Source organism: Tenrec ecaudatus, chromosome 1, assembly GCF_050624435.1.
Source record: "Tenrec ecaudatus isolate mTenEca1 chromosome 1, mTenEca1.hap1, whole genome shotgun sequence".
NCBI lineage: Eukaryota > Metazoa > Chordata > Mammalia > Afrosoricida > Tenrecidae > Tenrec > Tenrec ecaudatus.
Window position 1 is genome coordinate 143770420 of NC_134530.1, and position 17577 is coordinate 143787996.

Sequence of the window (17577 nt, forward strand, 5' to 3'; positions counted from 1 at the left end):
CCGTCCAGTGCTTCCCCCCTCCCCACCGCGTTCCAAATGGGGCCATGGCGGCCCAGGGAAGCGAGACTGCTTAGAGAGAGCACATTGCACTTAGGGAGGCTTGGCGACGAGCAGAGTAGGGATGGAAAAATAGTTTACGTTACATTGGGTAACCTAGTTCAACTACTGTATTTCCCCACACACAGTGCCCCCACATAAGTAGGGAGCGCACACACACGTAGAATGCACACATAGGAGACATATGTGGTGGGAGTGGGGTGCACAGTTCAAGAAGAACCACCTCATAACGCACACATTGTTTTCTATGGTCCAGGAAAGCTCCCCGTGGATAACACTTCAAACAGCGTCGATCTGCCCTCCCAGCCTGGGAGAAATGAGAGATGCTGACAGCAGGTCTCCTTGCTCACGATTCCTTTCCATTGTCTTCCCTGCTCTCTGCTCACCCACTGGCGGGATGGCAGCCATCTGCCCACTCTCACTGGTCTGCGCCCTCGTACCTCTCCTTGCCTTGGGGTGGTGGCAGCACCAGGACTGCTTCCTGCTCGGGCCCCTCTCCAGGAGCTAGCAAACGGGGCGAAGCTCCTCCAAGACCAGAGCGAGCTGAGCCGGGGGCAGGAGGTGGCGAGCAGACACACACACCCCGCCAGGCCACGGGGACATGGTGGCCTGCTGTAGTGGGTGGACACAGGCAGTTGTGAGGTGGCTTTTTTACCTTCTGGCATCGGGACAGTGGAGGCTGGATGAATCAGGCTGGACCCTTTGTTCTCACTGTCCTCTGGAAGGGGCTTTGGTGGCATTGTGGTCATGCATTGGGCTGCTATCCACAAGGTCAGCAGTTCAAAGCCACCAGCCCCTCTGCAGGAGAAAGGCGAGGCTGTCTACTCTCCTAAAGAACTGCAATCTTGGGGACCTACAGGAGCGGTTCTATCCTGCCCTATGGGGTCAGAATGACTCAATGGTTGTGGATTTCTTAACATGCAAAGTGGCTGCCCTTGATGCTTGGAATGGGTTGGGGGAGAGGGGGAGGAGCCTAAAGCCCAGTCCTTCCTGTTTTCAGGTGACCTCTTCCCAGGGGGACCACTAGAGACAGTTTTAAGTGATGGCTGAAACTCAGCAGCATTTACTTAGTGTCTGTTGCGCTCCTGGCCCCCCGAAAAACAAACAAAAAACAACCGTGCTGGAGGGCACCTTCGTGCCCTGCATGGCACAGGAGATGAGAACTGGACCAGGAACCAGACTGTCTGGGTGTGTGCCCAGATCCTGCCATTTGCTAGCTGTGTGGCCTTGGGTTAAATTACCTAACCTCTCTAGGCCTGTTTTCCTCACCTGCAAGGAGAGCTCACTGCCATCGCAGCGATGCCGACTCATAGCGTCCCTTTAGGACAAGGTAGAGCTGCCCCTGTGGGGTTCCAAGAATGTAACTCTATGGGAGCAGAAAGCCCCGTCTTTCTCCCTCGGAGCGGCTGGTGGTCAGGCCACTGTGAGTTGGCATGGGCTCAATGGCAGTGAGTTTGGGACGAGTATAATATCTGTCCCACATGGTTGCTATGGGAATTCTAATCTATGTGGAGTGTTTAGAACCAGGCCTGGCATGTACGTAGCAAGCACCATATACACAGCAAGCACCATATACACCTTACTCGAAAAAACCCAAGTAAACCCAACACTGCCCTCCAGTCTGTGTCAGCCCATAGTGACCCTACAGGGCAGGGTGGAACTGCCCCTGTGGGTTTCCGAGACTAGCCCTCTGTAAGAGTAGAAGAGTCTCCTCTTGCTCCAGAGGAGTGGCTGGTGGTTTTGAACTGCTGACCTTGTGGTTAGCAGCCCACTGTGTAACCCACTTCACCTCCAGGGCCCCTGTATACAGTACTACTCCTTAGAATCACTATGCTTTTGACTGGTTCTCCCAGGATTCTTCAAACACAGCTGTGAAGTCGGCCCTGTTCCGTTCATTTTACAGGTCCCTTTGTGAAGGAGCTGAAGCTACGAAGCCGCAGAATCCGTCAGCCCCGGTCCTGGGACTGGGGATCAAACCGTGAGCTCCTTGGGCTCCTGGGCAGAGAGCTGCTGCCCTCCTGAAGCGACGGGACCTCAGGAAATCTACACAAACCATCTCCACGCTCTGCGCGCTCCGGAGAAGCCTGGGGAAGGGGGAGGCAGGGCCGAGGACCCAGGATCACTGTCTTTGGAAGGGGAGGCAGGCAGAGAGGACGGATGGGGAGAAGCGGAAGGGAAGACGTCCCAGCCCACGCAGGTGGTGGTGCTCTGAGGAGGCGGGCCTCCCTCGGCTGCCCCCGTAGGGACACCTGGAAAGGGAATGTGAGCTCGTGAGCCCCCCTCCGCCGCCTGGCCTGGCGCAGTGTCCCCCGGAGCGCTCAGCCAGGAAGGCTGGCCGCCTGAGCTGGCCAGACCCCCAGAGGTGCCCCCCACGCCCTTGGAAGCCTGGGCCAGAGCTGGCCATCCCAGGGTTGCTGGACTAGGATGGGGGATGGGCCTGTGACAGGAGGTGCCCTGGGTGTCCTCTTTCGGCCCCATGGAGTCCTCACCCATCCCCCAGTCATCAGGGAACTCTTCCACTCTGGGGAGGGCCCCTCAAACCCCAGGCCCCTCGACTGCCAGCGGGGTCCCGGAGGTGGGGCTGCGGGACGTGGCTTCGGAATCCGTGGCCCTCTTCTTCATGCTCCTGCTGGATCTGACGGCCGTGGCCGGCAACGCCGCCGTGATGGCTGTTATTGCTAAGACGCCGGCCCTCCGGAAATTCGTCTTCGTCTTCCACCTGTGCCTGGTGGACCTCCTGGCGGCCCTGACCCTCATGCCCCTAGCCATGCTCTCCAGCTCTGCCCTCTTTGACCAGGACCTCTTTGGGGAGGTCGCCTGCCGCCTCTACCTATTTCTGAGCATCTGCTTTGTCAGCCTGGCCATTCTCTCCGTGTCCGCCATCAATGTGGAGCGCTACTATTACGTGGTCCACCCCATGCGCTACGAGGTGCGCATGACGCTGGGCCTGGTGGCCTCTGTGCTGGTGGGGGTGTGGGTGAAGGCCCTGGCCATGGCCTCGGTGCCAGTGCTGGGCAGAGTGTCCTGGGAGGAGGCTGCCCCCAGCATCCCCCCAGGCTGCTCGCTCCAGTGGAGCCGCAGTGCCTACTGCCAACTCTTCGTGCTGGTCTTTGCGGTTCTCTACTTCCTCTTGCCCCTGCTGCTCATCCTGGCGGTCCACTGCAGCATGTTCCGGGTGGCCCGGGTGGCGGCCATGCAGCACGGGCCCTTGCCCACGTGGATGGAGACCCCCCGGCAACGCTCAGAGTCTCTCAGCAGCCGCTCCACCATGGTCACCAGCCTGGGGGCCCCCCAGACCACCCCGCATCGGACGTTTGGGGGAGGGAAGGCGGCTGTAATCCTGCTGGCCGTCGGGGGGCAGTTCCTGCTCTGCTGGCTGCCCTACTTCTCCTTCCACCTCTACGTCGCCCTGAGCGCCCAGCCCATTTCAGCAGGCCAGGTGGAGAGCCTGGTCACCTGGATCGGCTACTTCTGCTTCACGTCCAACCCTTTCTTCTATGGCTGTCTCAACCGGCAGATCCGCGGTGAGCTCAGCAAGCAGTTTGTCTGCTTCTTCAAGCCAGCTCCTGAGGAGGAATTGAGGCTGCCCAGCCGGGAAGGCTCGATCGAGGAGAACTTCCTGCAGTTCCTTCAGGGAACAGGCTGTGCCGTGGAGTCCTGGGTTTCCCGACCCCTACCCAGCCCCAAGCAGGAGCCGCCTGCGGTGGACTTCCGAATTCCAGGCCAGATAGCGGAGGAGACCTCAGAATTCCTGGAACAGCAACTCACCAGTGACATCACTATGTCCGATGGCTACCTCCATCCTGCCCCCTCGCCCCGGCTGGAATCATGATGGGCACTTGGCGGGCCATGGGGCTGGGGCTGGGGCTGGCATCAAGGACCACCTAGTGGAATCATCTTTTCCCAGCTGGGGCTGGGGCTGGGGGTTTCTGCATACAGCTTTTGCTTAGCGTTTCCTGGGTCATGAAAAAGAGCCAGCCGGCCGGCCAGCCAAAGGTGTGACGTCATGGCCTTGGACTTGGCTGCCATCCTTGACTCCTGGGGTAGGGGACCTGGGGATGAGACGGTGATGAGAGGAAAGGGTCACAAAGGTCAGGGGAAGCCTCTTCACCAGTGAGCTTGCTCACAGGAGCTGGAGCATCCGGGGCAGCAGGCCGTGTTTGGGGTTGTTCTGGGGCCGCTCTGGATATTTTATTTTGCGGTATAATTGTCCAGGGCAGTCACTGCAGCCAAGCAGGTAACAGAAAAACCACCTGTGTCTTCTCATCGCCTCGCTAGGTTTCAACCCCACACCCGTGGCTGTTGCGTCGATTCCGACTCTGAGGGACCCTGCAGGGCAGAGCAGAACTGTGCCATAGGGTTTCCGGGTTGGCATCCTTACGGGAGGGTAGGCTTCGTCTTTCCCTCGTGGAGCAGCTGGTGGTTCAAACTGCCGACCTTGCCGGCGAGCAGCCAAGCCCTTAACCCCTGCGCTACCGAGGCCCTCCTGGTTGGGTTGAAAAGGAACGAAGCGGCGGCCAAGTGTTTCCATTGGAGTTGACGGGGCCTTCTCTTGAAACAGAGTCCCCTCAGGTGAGGGGAATGAGCTTCCTGCCACCGCTTTCTGGGCTTGGCCTGAGGAAAGGGAAGCAGCAGTCAGGGCAGGGGCAGAGAAGACAGGAAGGCTGCCTGCGGCTGCCCCTCCACCTTCAGGGGCAGCCCCGCTACCCCTCCCTGTCTCTCCTGCATACGGGCTACATGACAGGATGGACTTCTCAGCCTCAGGATGAAGGACTGGAAAGATTGGGAATGGGATAGCTGAGGGTGGGGCTACAGAGCGTGCAGGTCACCACCCTGATCAGTAATATTGATCTTTTCCTTCCAGGACCGGCCTCCCCGATCTCTCTCCTCATGGCAGTGACCCACCTCCAGCCCCCTGGACAATCGGGTACAAGAGACTAAGGTTGGGCATGGGGAAGGGCTGGGTCTCCATGGTCCGCTAAATGCCTCTTTCCCCCCATTCATCCCTCTCAAAATTAGCATCACCGACAAAGACACACATCTCTCTCCTCCCTGCAACCCTGGGTGGGAGGGGAGGCACAAGAGTTGGGCCCGACAGATGGAGATGGGAAGAATCTTGTTCTTTGGTATTGATGGCCAGTGTACTGACCAACCACATTTTCACGGGAGGGGGAATAGTCGCAAACTCGACAGGGTATGCACCTGGGACTCCCTGCCTGCCCATTTCCCTTTTAATGGAATCAGGTGATTCCCAGGGGTCAAGGTAGGACCAGAAGTGGCGAGGTCTGTATTTGAACACGTGCGTGGCTCCTTGAGCATCAAAGGGTACATGGGCTGGTGGGAATGGGCTCGTTTCCCCCGAGCAGCCAATAAATAATTTTATTCCAAAAAGTGATAGTACTATCAACTTTGACTCCGTCAGTTCAAGCCAGTGCATACTAGTTGAACACCCACTATTCTCTGGGGCCCACACAAAGCATGTGTGGGGTCACTACTTCCAAGCCGTTCACAGTCTAATTTGATCAGATACTTTATGTTTTTATAGCGCACTTACAGCTGACAAAGCACCATAGAGAAATCATCTGAGCAATACACTAGAGAGGAGATCCATGGTTACAACGCAAGAGTTCGGGTTCCTGCAGCTGTATATCTACCTGGAGGCTTCTTGACAATTGTGGAAATGGTGGTGGTGGTGGGGATGTAAAAGAAAACTTTACTGGAGATAAAAAAAGATTTATGAAATGAAATTGGGCAAACATAGCTTTCCCCGTTCACCTAGAAACATTGCCAGGTTTCTATTTTCCTACCAGTTATTGCTCCAGCCTAGTGCCCATTACATTAAGAAAATACATCTTAAAAGTAGTATATACAGTGGGTTCATGACTGAATAACCTTCTTGTATGCCCCTCTCTCCTCTGTTTAACAAAATCCTACAGAGGAATCTAATTCCTAGCTAAGGGGAAAACCTCAGAACACCACTGGCCAGCTAGTAGATCCTCAATACTGCCAGCAGGTGGCAGTATGAGTTCAATTGAAGTGTGTGTGTGTTTGTGTGTGTAATTAAACGTTGCCTGGCAGCCATTTTATTAATTTATCTTGGTCTTAACATTGGCTTTACACTCTAGTCTTTCACATACATCAAAGGAGGAAGTTTTAAGAGCAAGGCTCTTTCTAATTCAGGTGGAAATCTCCTGACACTGTGATCGCTTTGGGCGTTCATTAGAGTTTGACATTAACGGGCTCGTTGCCATTTATTTTTCCTTTAGTGGATGGTGAAGGAAATAAAAGTTTCTCTCCTACTCTACTGAAAATGGCCTCAACATTTTCTGCTATGGCCACCTTTTACTTTTCTGGGCACCAGGATGAATTGAAAAGTTTTGATATGCAATTTTAGTTCGTCAAACTCTTCCTGAACAAAACCTGAACTCCCCAGCCCTAAAAATCCACAAGGTGGGGCAACCATTCTGTCATTTACTCCACCCCCTCCCACATGCTGGTGATGTTGGGGGCGACCCTCCATCTTGAGATGAAAACTTCCCTCTCTTAAGGCAGGTCTCCTCAGGCCCCCACAAATAGGGACAGCCTAGAAAAGGAGGCAAACTTGGAGCTGATAGATCTGCTTACTGTGTGAATATGGGCAAGCTGCTTCCTTCCTCTGAGCCTATTTCCTCATCTGTGAAAATGGGGATGTTACCTACCTCACAGGGTTGTTGTGAGGATTTCCAGAGACGGCCCACACCTGGCAAATAGGTACTCAATAAATACTGGTTTCTCTCCTCCCTCTCCTCTTGCCCTCTTTCCCCAGAACACAGATGTGAGGTCATCCTAACACTCATCCAAACTCTGACGAAATGGCAGTGATAGGAATTTGGGTGGGTTAGGTTAATGTGGCTTTGAGAAATTGCTCATTTATGAATGAATCATCACTACATAGACTTTGGTTGAGAACCTGCAATCTTAAGAGTCATTCTATTAGGGAATTTGTTTTTTAATTACAAGTTTTGGGGGCCACAAAACATTCCTCTCCCTGGAAGGCATGCTGAGGACACTGTGGGGCATTGGCCAGTGAAGGGAAGTTGGGCTGCTTTCATCTCATACCCAGCGAAGGAGACGAAAGGTCTAACGGTCTGAGCTTTTTCCAGAGATTTCCAGGTGGTCTTGGATCTGAAAGGCAAACCTTACTACAATGTCCCTTTTTTAGTATTCACAGCAAATCAAGGACACTCATAAGAAGCACTAGTTTTTTTTGTTTTTTTTTGGGGGGGGGGAACCTGAGGTTTACTAATGCGAAAACCCAAGTGTCTAACCTAAGATGATCAGGAAACTGTCTTGTACTAGAGCGGAGCAACATGGGAATTTTGTGGAAAAGGAGGTACACGCTTAACTTCCAGGCTATAGTCAGGTCTCTGTTAAGGATTTCAGGTGGTGGGCAAATCTCAAGTCCACAGACCCTCGTAGGGCACAAGGACCAGGCTGCATGCTGAGGGCAGCACGTGGCGGGTCACGAGGAGGTCGGTTAGTCCTAAGCACGCCGTGTTAGACGTGGCGGGGGGCCCGGGAACCGAGACGACTTGGCATAAAGCGCCCTGTACTTGGGCGGGGCGCAGCGTCTTCAGCCCTCTCATGCCAGCGAGCCTTCCCCCCGCCTTGCAGCCCCCTTCGAAGCCCGTCTGTGACCTCAAGAGGGCGTCACGCGCTGGAGAGGCCAGCCCCCGGGGTGCTGACCCGTATTAATTTAAGGCAGAAAGCGAAACGACCGACAGAACGGGAGAAAGAAACTAACGAGGTCAACCGGACGTCGGCGCAACCGCTCGGGGCGCCGGCCCCGCCCTCTTCCCGGTACTTCCGCTTTTGGTCGCCCCGCCCCTCCCGGAGATTCGAGAGGCAACGGCTGCGGGGCGTCACCGGAAGTGTCCTAAGCACCGGATATCCGGCTCCTTGAGGCGCTCCGGGAGCTGACGGAGAGGGCCGCCGCCCAGCCGGAGACGCTGTGGACCGCCCGGAGCGCAGTCGGTGCGGTGTGAGTGAGCGCGGACCCAGGCCCCTCTCTCGCCGCCGCCATGGGCTGCACGTTGAGCGCCGAGGACAAGGCGGCGGTGGAGCGGAGCAAGATGATCGACCGCAACTTGCGGGTGGATGGGGAGAAGGCGGCCAAAGAAGTGAAGCTGCTGCTGCTCGGTACGCGCTGTGGGCGGGGCCGTGGGTGCTGGGGCGGCCCTGGGCGCTGGGTCCGTGCGGTAGGGGTCGGTCGGGCCCGGGCCGCGGGAGAGACCCCAGAAGCCCCCAGAAGGACGTGCCGGGCCGGGCTTGGGGCGGGGTGCTGGGGTGGGTGGTGTCGGAGGGCGTGCTGAGGGGGTGGGGCTTGTGGCTTGTAGAGGGTGTGACTCGGGACTGGGATTGCGTTTAGTGAAGGATTGCGCTCGGCAGTAGGGCGGTAGCCGACTGGAGACTTGGGGGATCTGGGAGACAGTCGTAAAACAAGAAGGGGTAGCAGGGAAGCGTGTGTGAATTCGCAGTGTACTGATAGTACGGAGCGCGGGACGTAGTCGAATGGCGATCGTTCCCGACAGGGCGTGAGTGATCGATGGAAATGGAGTGGGGCAGAGTGGTCAGGGAAGGACTCTGAGGAGGGAGAGTGGGCATTTGGAATTGTTGGTCAGGGATAAGAAACCCGGAACATGTCGCTTGGTGACTAGTATCAGGTGTGAGTGGCAGGAGGCTGTGCCTTTCGAGTTGCTGAATCGTTGCTAGGTATGATGTCCCATGAGAATGAAGGAGTTAGGATAAATTCAGAAATTGGATCTACCTACTATGGGCTGCAAACAGACCCATGGTGAACGGTTTCATTTCTTTTGGTCGTTTCAAACACAACTATTGGCCCCTGGAACTGCTGTTTGTACCTGACTCCCCACTAAACCAAACTTATGGTAGCCTTTTATGTACAGTCAGAAGTGGGTTTTTTTGTTTTGTATTTGTGAAAATTTTTAAGAGACTGGCTTCTAGAAGCTCAGGAATTTTATGAAGTATCTTGGCACTAACTTTCCAAGAAACCAGGCAACATTTCTTCACCAACCGTATTTTCTAGGGCTCCTTTAGAGAAGAATAAGTTGGAGTAGAGATGTTTTAGAACGACTGTACTTTTTAAAACAACTGCCTTTTGGAGAAATGAAATAAGCCTTGGGTTGTGGTGGTGTCTTCTGCCCCCTGAGGCTGCTTAAGGAGAAGTACCAAATCCTCAGTGTAAAGCAGCCTCGAGCACAAAGGCACTGCCAAAAGCCAATGCTTATTTCATTTTATGCTCTAGGATGTGCTGGTGATGCACCTGCTAGTCTTCTCATGGTAACATATTTGTTTGTTGATTACAGAATCCCTAGTAATCGTTTTTGGGTTTTTAAAAATCTCTCTGTCTCACTTGTGCGCACACACACATACGACAATCTGCGTTGAGTTTATTCCAACTCATAGGGGGACCCTATAGGGTACAGAGTAGAACTCTGTAGGGTCCTTGTGTGTTTTCAAGGCTGCATATCTTTATGGGAGCCCAGAGCCTCATCTTTCCCCGTCAGAGCAGATGGTGGGTTCAAACTGTTGACCTTGTGGTGAGCAACCCCACACTTAGCCCACTACAAAACCAGGATTAGATTTTCTTTTGAATATAGGGAGGAAGCTATGAATTGGAGCGTGGGGGGTTCCAGTTTGACTATATTAACTTCAGAAACTTGCTTAAGATCGCCACTCTCTATGGAGCAGATAAGGAAACATGTTGGCACAGTGATTAAGTGTTCAGCTGCTAACTGAAAGGTGGGTGGTTTTGAACCCACCAGCCACTCTGGGAGAGCAGTGTGGCAGTTGGCTTCTGTGAAGATTTAGTCTTGGAAACCCTGTGGACAGTCCCACTGTGTCCTGTGAGTCAAATCGCCTCACAGCCAGGAGTGTATAACAGGTACCATTGCCATGAGCACCGTCCCTGGCACATAGAAGGTCCTTCTGAAAACCCTTGCGGCCAACCAGCGTGAGCCAGCTAATGTTGGACATGGCTCCTGGGAGATATGTAAACTGCAACACTCAAGACATTTTTATGACTGATTTGTTGCTAATGAGATTGAAGATTTATTCTCTTTTTCAGAGTGTTTTAATTTACATCGACCATCAGATCCACTTTAGATGGCTGTAATGTAGTGTCAACTGGGGGACTTCCTCCTAAATTGCAGGGTCGGCCAGGCAGCACGTACTCACACGTTTAGAAAAATGCTTGCTCAGGATTTAATTAAATAATGGACTTAATGAAAAACAAAAGCCCATAGTAATGTAGGGAACTTGAAAAGCAGTAAATAAAAACCAAAGTACAAAAGCTTTTGTTTTGGAGAACATTCACAGCAAAACATGTGAGTCCACCTGTTTCTGCTTGTACAGTTGAGTGGCCCTGACACATTCTGCATTGCGCCACACCGCCCACCGCCTTCACCCACCTTTCCTGAGCTCTTCCTTCCCCAGTCACACAAACACACTGCCCTCTAGGGTTCCCGTCTGCCCTTCCAGTTGATGTCTATTTGATCCCGTACAGAAGATTTGGAAAGAGCATAATGCTCAAGACAGACTGTTTCTGTGTTTTGCTAATTAAGATAAGCTATTTGGTTTAGGATGATTTCAGCGGGTGTTTTGGTGTAGCGTTTTAAGATGATTTCAGGGCAGTAGTTTCAGCAGTTTCTATAGCCCCATGGCTTCAGAAAATTTGGAGTCCATGAGCATTTGAAAATCTGTTTTGCATTTTCCCACTTTCGATCAGGATTCTTCTGTGTAATATTTGATCCAGTGGTCAGTAATGTAGCCAGGCACAGTGGAGTTCTGATCTAATGGCAAAGGGGGCATGAGCTCCACTGGTATTTAAGTAAGTTATTACGATTTTCTTTAAAAAAAATATTTATCAAGTTAAAACAACAAATTCAAATAGGTTTCAGAGATCTTGTTTGGATCATATCACATATGAAATTAAACTATCGTCTCTGCTATTTCTGTAAGTACACTCATCACAGCGTATAAATAACCTCTTTTTTTTTCAGAATACTTCCTTTGAGGCACATACAAGTCTTTTATACTTAGTCACTTCGAACCTGTCAAACTTAGTAGAGATCTATTTCTCATTACCCTGGTGTTTCCTGGAACAAAATAGCTGCTCAGTAAAAATTTTTATTCTTCATTAAAAAAATTTCATTCTTGTGAGGATGTTTAGCATAGTGGTTAACAGCATACCCTCTGAAGTCAGACTGCTTAAAAACCGAGTTCTCCCTTACCTAGCTGTAACCTTGGGAAACGTAATTTCTCTGTGCTGTTTCCTTATCTCTAAAGTGGAGGAGATAAAGGTATTTCATAGGATTGCCACTTGGGATTGAGTATGATGATATTGTCAAGTAGAAGAGGGCATGTAGTACTAGAGAACTGAGTATCTGCTGGTTGTAATTAAGTCAAGATGGATGCTCTTGGTTATAAGTAATGGAGGCTTCAAAGTTTTATGTAATTAAAATATAACAGGATTTTTCCTAATAATTTTTACAGTCCCTTCAGACTATAGATAGCTACAGAGACCGTTGAAGGTTCTATTAGCTAAGGAAGACTCAACTATTATTCTCTTTCCCGGAGTCTACCTTCTTTTTAGTTTTCTTTAATTATTACTGGGAAGCTCTCCATAGGCCAAATTGATGTTCAGTCATTCTGTTGACAGGCAAAATTCTAGTGTGCCAGCAGGTAGAATTGCTTATCCTAATGGCAAATTTTTGTATTGAAAATTTGTGTTTCTATTATGTTTTAACTGATAGTGTTGAAATTTTAAATCATTTTTATAATTTATCAAAAATATTTAGAACAGTAAGGACAACATTTTTGGTATGGCTCCCTTTATAAACTTACTGAACTTGGTCATGTGAAAATACTTTATTTGAAAGGTCGGTCTTTTTTTCCCTGTTGTAACTCAATATAAAGAAGAATATAAATGTACCTTTTACCAAACCTCTTCAGTTTAGTCCCATGAGCCTTATGTATATGATTGTTGTCAGTGTGTGCCAGGATGTGATTGACAGAGGTTAGCCAGCACTGGTATAATGGACAAGAGCCCTGCCATTGATGCACACAAAAGTGCATTCCAATCCAACCTCCCTCCACGCACTAGCTGTCAGACCCAGGGCAGTAACAACCAGAAGCTAGTTGGCACCTATGTTGAGATGAGTTGCCGCTTGATGCCTGGTTCTGCCTGATTTCTGATTCACAATGAGGGGGGTATGTAAAGTGCTTACTTAGCATTAATGCCCTGGGTACTTGTGAAGGGGCTTCTCAGTTGATTCAGATTCATGGTGACCCTGTAGGACAGAGTAGAACTGCCTGCCTAGCAAATAACTAATGCGCAAGAAATGACAACTATTGTTATCACGGTGTTTGTGAAGTTTATCTTTTTAGTAGTTGGTTTTTTAAAGACGTTTTTATTCAAGTGTTTGACCGGTTTTGAATATTAATATAGCCTTTTTTGACATCTTGAAGTAATTTTAGTAAATACTAGTGTAGTGAAGGGTTTAAGTCTTCTTGTATAATGTTGCTCCGTTGACTAAGATCAGGGCAGTGCTTAATTCCTTTGTGCATAGGGTCGCAGTGAGTCAAAACCAGCTTGAGTGTACTTAATGAGGACGATATTGTTGTAACTTAATGAATGATCATCTTTCAAATGTTCATTTCTTGATAGTTCAGCTTCTGAGAAGACATTATTACACACAAAGTGAGATGAATGCTTTGCCTTGAGTGTTTGCTGGTAGTAGTGGTCTGGCAAAAATTAAGTTGCAGCGAATTGGACTCATCCAATTAATTAAAACCCTGTATTATGTAATTAATTATTCATAATTAAATTTCTGCATAATAGCATATTCTTATTAAGATTAATTATATCATTTGATTAAATATGCCATTGCATTATATTCTCCTGTAGAATCAGTCTTTATATTTGCCATTTATTTGGATTATTCATGGTCAGCTATTTCTTGTAAAGATACACAAAGTAAACACTTGTATAAAAACAAAATTGGCCTTGCAAAATAAGTCATTTTATGAGCACTTATTCTTCTTTGTCTTTCACCTAAGTGTAGTCATCTTTGACCAACTAATCCAAGTGATTTTCTTTCTTATCTGAATTCCTGTAAGATAGTGAGGATTGTGAAATAGAGTGCTTAGCATGTAGATTATTTATTTTAGCATGTGGTGGATTTGACAGTATGCATAAACCTTTTAATTTGTCAAGCTGATTTGTACGATTACTTAAAAAGTTATTCATTTTTGCATTTTTCTTTGATAAAATAGTTCTTAAAGGAGTTCTTGGGTGATGTGAATGGTTAAGGACTCAACTGACACGCAAGATTGGAGGGGTGAGTCCACCCACAGTGGTGCCTCAGAAGGAAACCTGGTGGTCTAATTCTGACAGACCAGGCACTGAGCCCTGAGGAGCAGAGGTCAGCGTGGACCCAGCTAGGGTTGGTGTTTGGTTAAGACCTACAGAGCTTCGCTCCTTACGTGGCTCTCCTCAGCGTGCCTCCCTTATTGCGCTAGCTGCGTCATCTCTAAGTTTCTGGGATGAAAAAAGAAGTAGGTAGGTCTCAGCAGTTATTTCCTCTGTTTTCGCCCTTTCTTTCTCCTCTTCCTTACTGGATTTCTTCCACCGCATTTTTCAGAAACCCTTTTAGAGCATTAAAGGATTCACAAACTTTCTAACCGTGTTAGCATAATTTATGGGCATATGCATTGTTCTCAGAAGGAGATTTTTCTTAATAAGTTTCTCTGATAGCACTGCCACACCTGTGTAAAATTATCATCTCCAGGAAAAGGCCACGTTACGAGATAGCCAGTTGCCAGAAAAGAATGGAATGTCCAGATTGCAAAGATAGTTGGTAGGGAGATGCCAGGAGATGGTGAAGTATCACAGTGAAGAGTCGGAGCTCCTCTTTCAGAGACCAGTTTATTTGGAATTTTTGAGAACTTTCTTTACTGTGATGGGTCTTCTTTCTCCTCTTCCTCTCCTGAATTAGTGAACAACCACTTAATCCAAGGCAGTATATCTAACAGACCTTGTTTAAACCCTTCGCCCTCTCTGATCATCTGTCTGTTCTGATGGGATCATCGAGGATGAAAACCACTTGTGTTTACTCTTGTAATCAGTCAGTTGGCAATCCCTGACTTAGCTGTAAACCAGACTTTTAGATTTCTTTGACCAGTAAAACATTTTTTTAAATGTGGACTGACCAAGAGTTCCAATATTTTATTTTTCTTAGAAAATGCATTTTTAAAAATTCCCGACTAAATGGCATTTATAGAGGTCTAAATAAAGGCATGTACATATGTAAATACATTTATATATGAGGATGGGGAAATAGATCTATGTGCATATATTTATAGGTTTAGTGTTACGGTAGCCTAAGGACATTGGGCCTCCACTCAAGTACTCTCAATGCAAGAATACTTCCTTCTATTAAATTGGCGTTCTATGATGCTCACCCTTCTGACACAACCGCTGAAGACAAAGCTTGTGAATAAGCAAATGTGGTGAAGAAAGCTGATGGTGCCCAGCTATCAAAAGATACAAGTGGCCATCTAGCTCAGAAGCAACAAAGCCCACATGGAAGAAGCACACTAGCCTGTGCGATCACGAGGTGTCGGGATCAGGTATCAGGCATCATCAGAACGAAAAATCATATCACAGTGAATGAGGGGAAGTGTGGAGTGGAGACCCAAGGCACATTTGTAGGCCACTGGACATCCCCTTACAGAAGGGTCTCTGGGAGGAGACAGCCAGTCAGGGTGCAATGTAGCAACAATGAAACATACAACTTTCCTCTAGTTCCTAAATGCTTCCTCCTCCTCCACTATCATGATCCCAGTTCTACCTTACAAATCTGGCTAGACCAGAGGATGTACACTGGTACAGATAGGAACTGGAAACATAGGGAATCCAGGACAGATGATCCCTTCAGGACCAGTGGTGTGAGTGGTGATGCAGGGAGGGTAGAGGGAGGGTGGGCTGGAAAGGGGGAAGCGAATACAAGGATCTACATGTGACCTCCTCCCTGGGGGATGGACAGCAGAAAAGTGGGTGAAGGGAGACGTTGGACAGGGCAAGATATGACAAAATCGTAATTTATAAATTATCAAGAGTTCATGAGGGAAGAGGGAGCAGAAGGAGGGGCAAAATGAGGAGCTGATGCCAGGGGCTTAGGTGCAGAGCAAATGTTTTGAGAATGATGAAGGCAATGAATGTACAGATGTGCTTTACACAATTGATGTGTGTATGGATTGTGATAAGAGTGGTATGAGCCCCTAATGAAATGATTTAAAACAACAACAACAAAAAGAGTACCAAACTATAAAATAAATTCCAGACTACCCTTTATTATGATTACTATTTAATTTTCCTCCTCAAAACTTATTTTGATAAAATGACTTGGCTATGGTCTAACTCCCCCTTTTTGAAATCTCATTGTACTTTGTGTCTATTTTATGGCACTTAGGGTTTCTACCTTGGAGTATGGTTACTCGTAAACTTGTTAGCTGCCATGGGTGGTGCATGGTGCCCACATGTATTACAGTAGAACTCTGCATCATGATGTCTTCAGTGGCTAACATGTTTCAGAAGTAGATCCCCAGACCTTTCTTCAGTGTAAAACTCTGCTAAAATGTCTTGTCTGTAAGGAACAGAAACCTAGTTAGATCAATTCAAATAAAGAAGAGATTTACTAAAAGGAGACAGTAGGCAATTTTGGAGGCATCAGGCATCCAGGATAGAGAAAACTGAACTACAACCAGGTCACATAGATTGTGACACATCCCACCCTCCTTCTAGAACAGAAAGATCACTTGCTGTGCTTTGCTGGTAAGTTGGCTCTTCAGACCAGCTGTTTCTGCTCATTTGTGACTTTTTGTCCCTGCCCCACCCTCTCCTCCCCTCCAATTTTCAGGGTGCATGTGGATTTGGCTGGCTTTCACACCTTATCTTGTGCACATACTAGCTGATTTTGGTACTTTGAATGCTTTATGCCATCTGCCTCGGGCTCCCAGGATCCCTGTTCCAGGTTCAAGTGGCTACACTAGCTCTGGTGGTAGGATGGCAGAGGTGAAGGTGCATCATGAGTTTTATCCTGTGTTCAAAGACTGACGTGTGGGTCAGCTCCTCTGAGTGCTAATGGTGAAGCAGGAACAGTGCTTATCACCTTGTGGTACTCATTAAGTCTAAGTGGAATATGATGGAATGGGATGGAAATATTGAGGAACTAGACATGCCACTCCTTTATTCGCTCATTCACTCGTGGCAGCATTCTTTCCATTTCCCAATGTTGCCATTTTATATGGCTGGGAGATGAAATTCAACTTGAGCTAGGACAGAAGAATTTATAATTCCTAATGTCAACACATCCATTTCAGAATAGTTAATATGACTTGAGTTTGATTGCCCCTGATTTTAATTCACAAATTATTACTTTAAAAGTCAATCCCTTCAAAGTCTGTGTTTCATCACTCTTGCGGTTTTTCTCGCTAGTTTTCCTTACAATTTTTCTGAGCGATAGCTTGGGTGGCACAAATGGGTAAGCTCATTACTGTCTGAAAGGTTGGGGTTTTGAACTTGAGCTGGTGATCCAAATTGTCACAGCCTGGCAAACCCTCGGGAGTGGTAGTATTTTTGCTCTCATGGGGTCCACATGATTTGGGATCAGCTAGGTGGTCAGCCACTCCGAACAATAACAACTGAGTACTGAAAATATCTGAGGCTGAGGAAGAGGTTAGTAAAACAGATGCTTTTGCCCCTTGTTAATAACCTGCTTACATTTTTGTTAGGTAATAGGTAAAGACATTTGGCAAAATAGATTGCTGAGAAATGTTAACCTTTTACTGGTTGGGTCTTTTCCTTATGTTTAGTTAGTTTAACTTCGTTTTACTTTATCAGTGGATTGGGACTTATTAGTACTCAGGATTTAGAACATTAAGAGTAAAAACAAATTTTTAAATATATATATAACTAGGTCAGTGGATACGGAATTTGTTCAGGGTGCTAAGGGGCTTTTTAAAAATTTTGTTTTCTAGGTAACTATATAGTGGTCTCAGTGTCATTGAATCAGTACTGACTCCTAACCTCATGACTTCAAAGCAAAGCGTGCTGCCGTCATGTCAGTTCTGACTCAGCACGGTTTCCAAGGCTGTGAATCTTTAGCAGGAGCAAACTGTCTCATTTTTCCCCCTTGGGCTCATTTCTTTGAACTGATAACCAAATTCAGAGATGGGAGATATGAAGTAATAGGCAAAGAACAAAAACATTGAGAAATGGGAGCTTAGTTTTAGCCCTCAATTCCGAGTTCATTTTCCTTCGGTACCAGTGAGGTTGGATTGCAGGAGTCCCTTGTTCAATGTTAATACTACCAACTAGAGAGAATTATTTTAGCACGTTATAAAGTCTATTTTTGTGTTATTAGTTCTCGTTCTTCAGTTTGGTTGAAATTAGTTATT

General features: G+C 48.1%; 2 protein-coding genes across 2 annotated transcripts in view; both read left to right on the top strand.

The window, feature by feature from the left end:
* Positions 1 to 1965: 1965 nt before the first annotated feature.
* On the top strand, positions 1966 to 5639 carry GPR61 (G protein-coupled receptor 61). Its single transcript, XM_075540285.1, has 2 exons — positions 1966 to 4629; positions 4922 to 5639. The coding sequence occupies exon 1, from the start codon at positions 2534 to 2536 to the stop codon at positions 3887 to 3889; it is 1356 nt and encodes a 451-aa protein (XP_075396400.1). The 5' UTR covers positions 1966 to 2533; the 3' UTR covers positions 3890 to 4629; positions 4922 to 5639.
* Positions 5640 to 7993: 2354 nt separating this feature from the next.
* The window catches only part of GNAI3 (G protein subunit alpha i3), a 48583-nt gene continuing 38999 nt past the window's right edge, over positions 7994 to 17577 (top strand). The window contains exon 1 of the mRNA XM_075559130.1: positions 7994 to 8235. Within this exon, the coding sequence (XP_075415245.1) occupies positions 8118 to 8235 (118 nt within the window). The 5' untranslated portion in view covers positions 7994 to 8117. The remainder of the gene's footprint in view (positions 8236 to 17577) is intronic.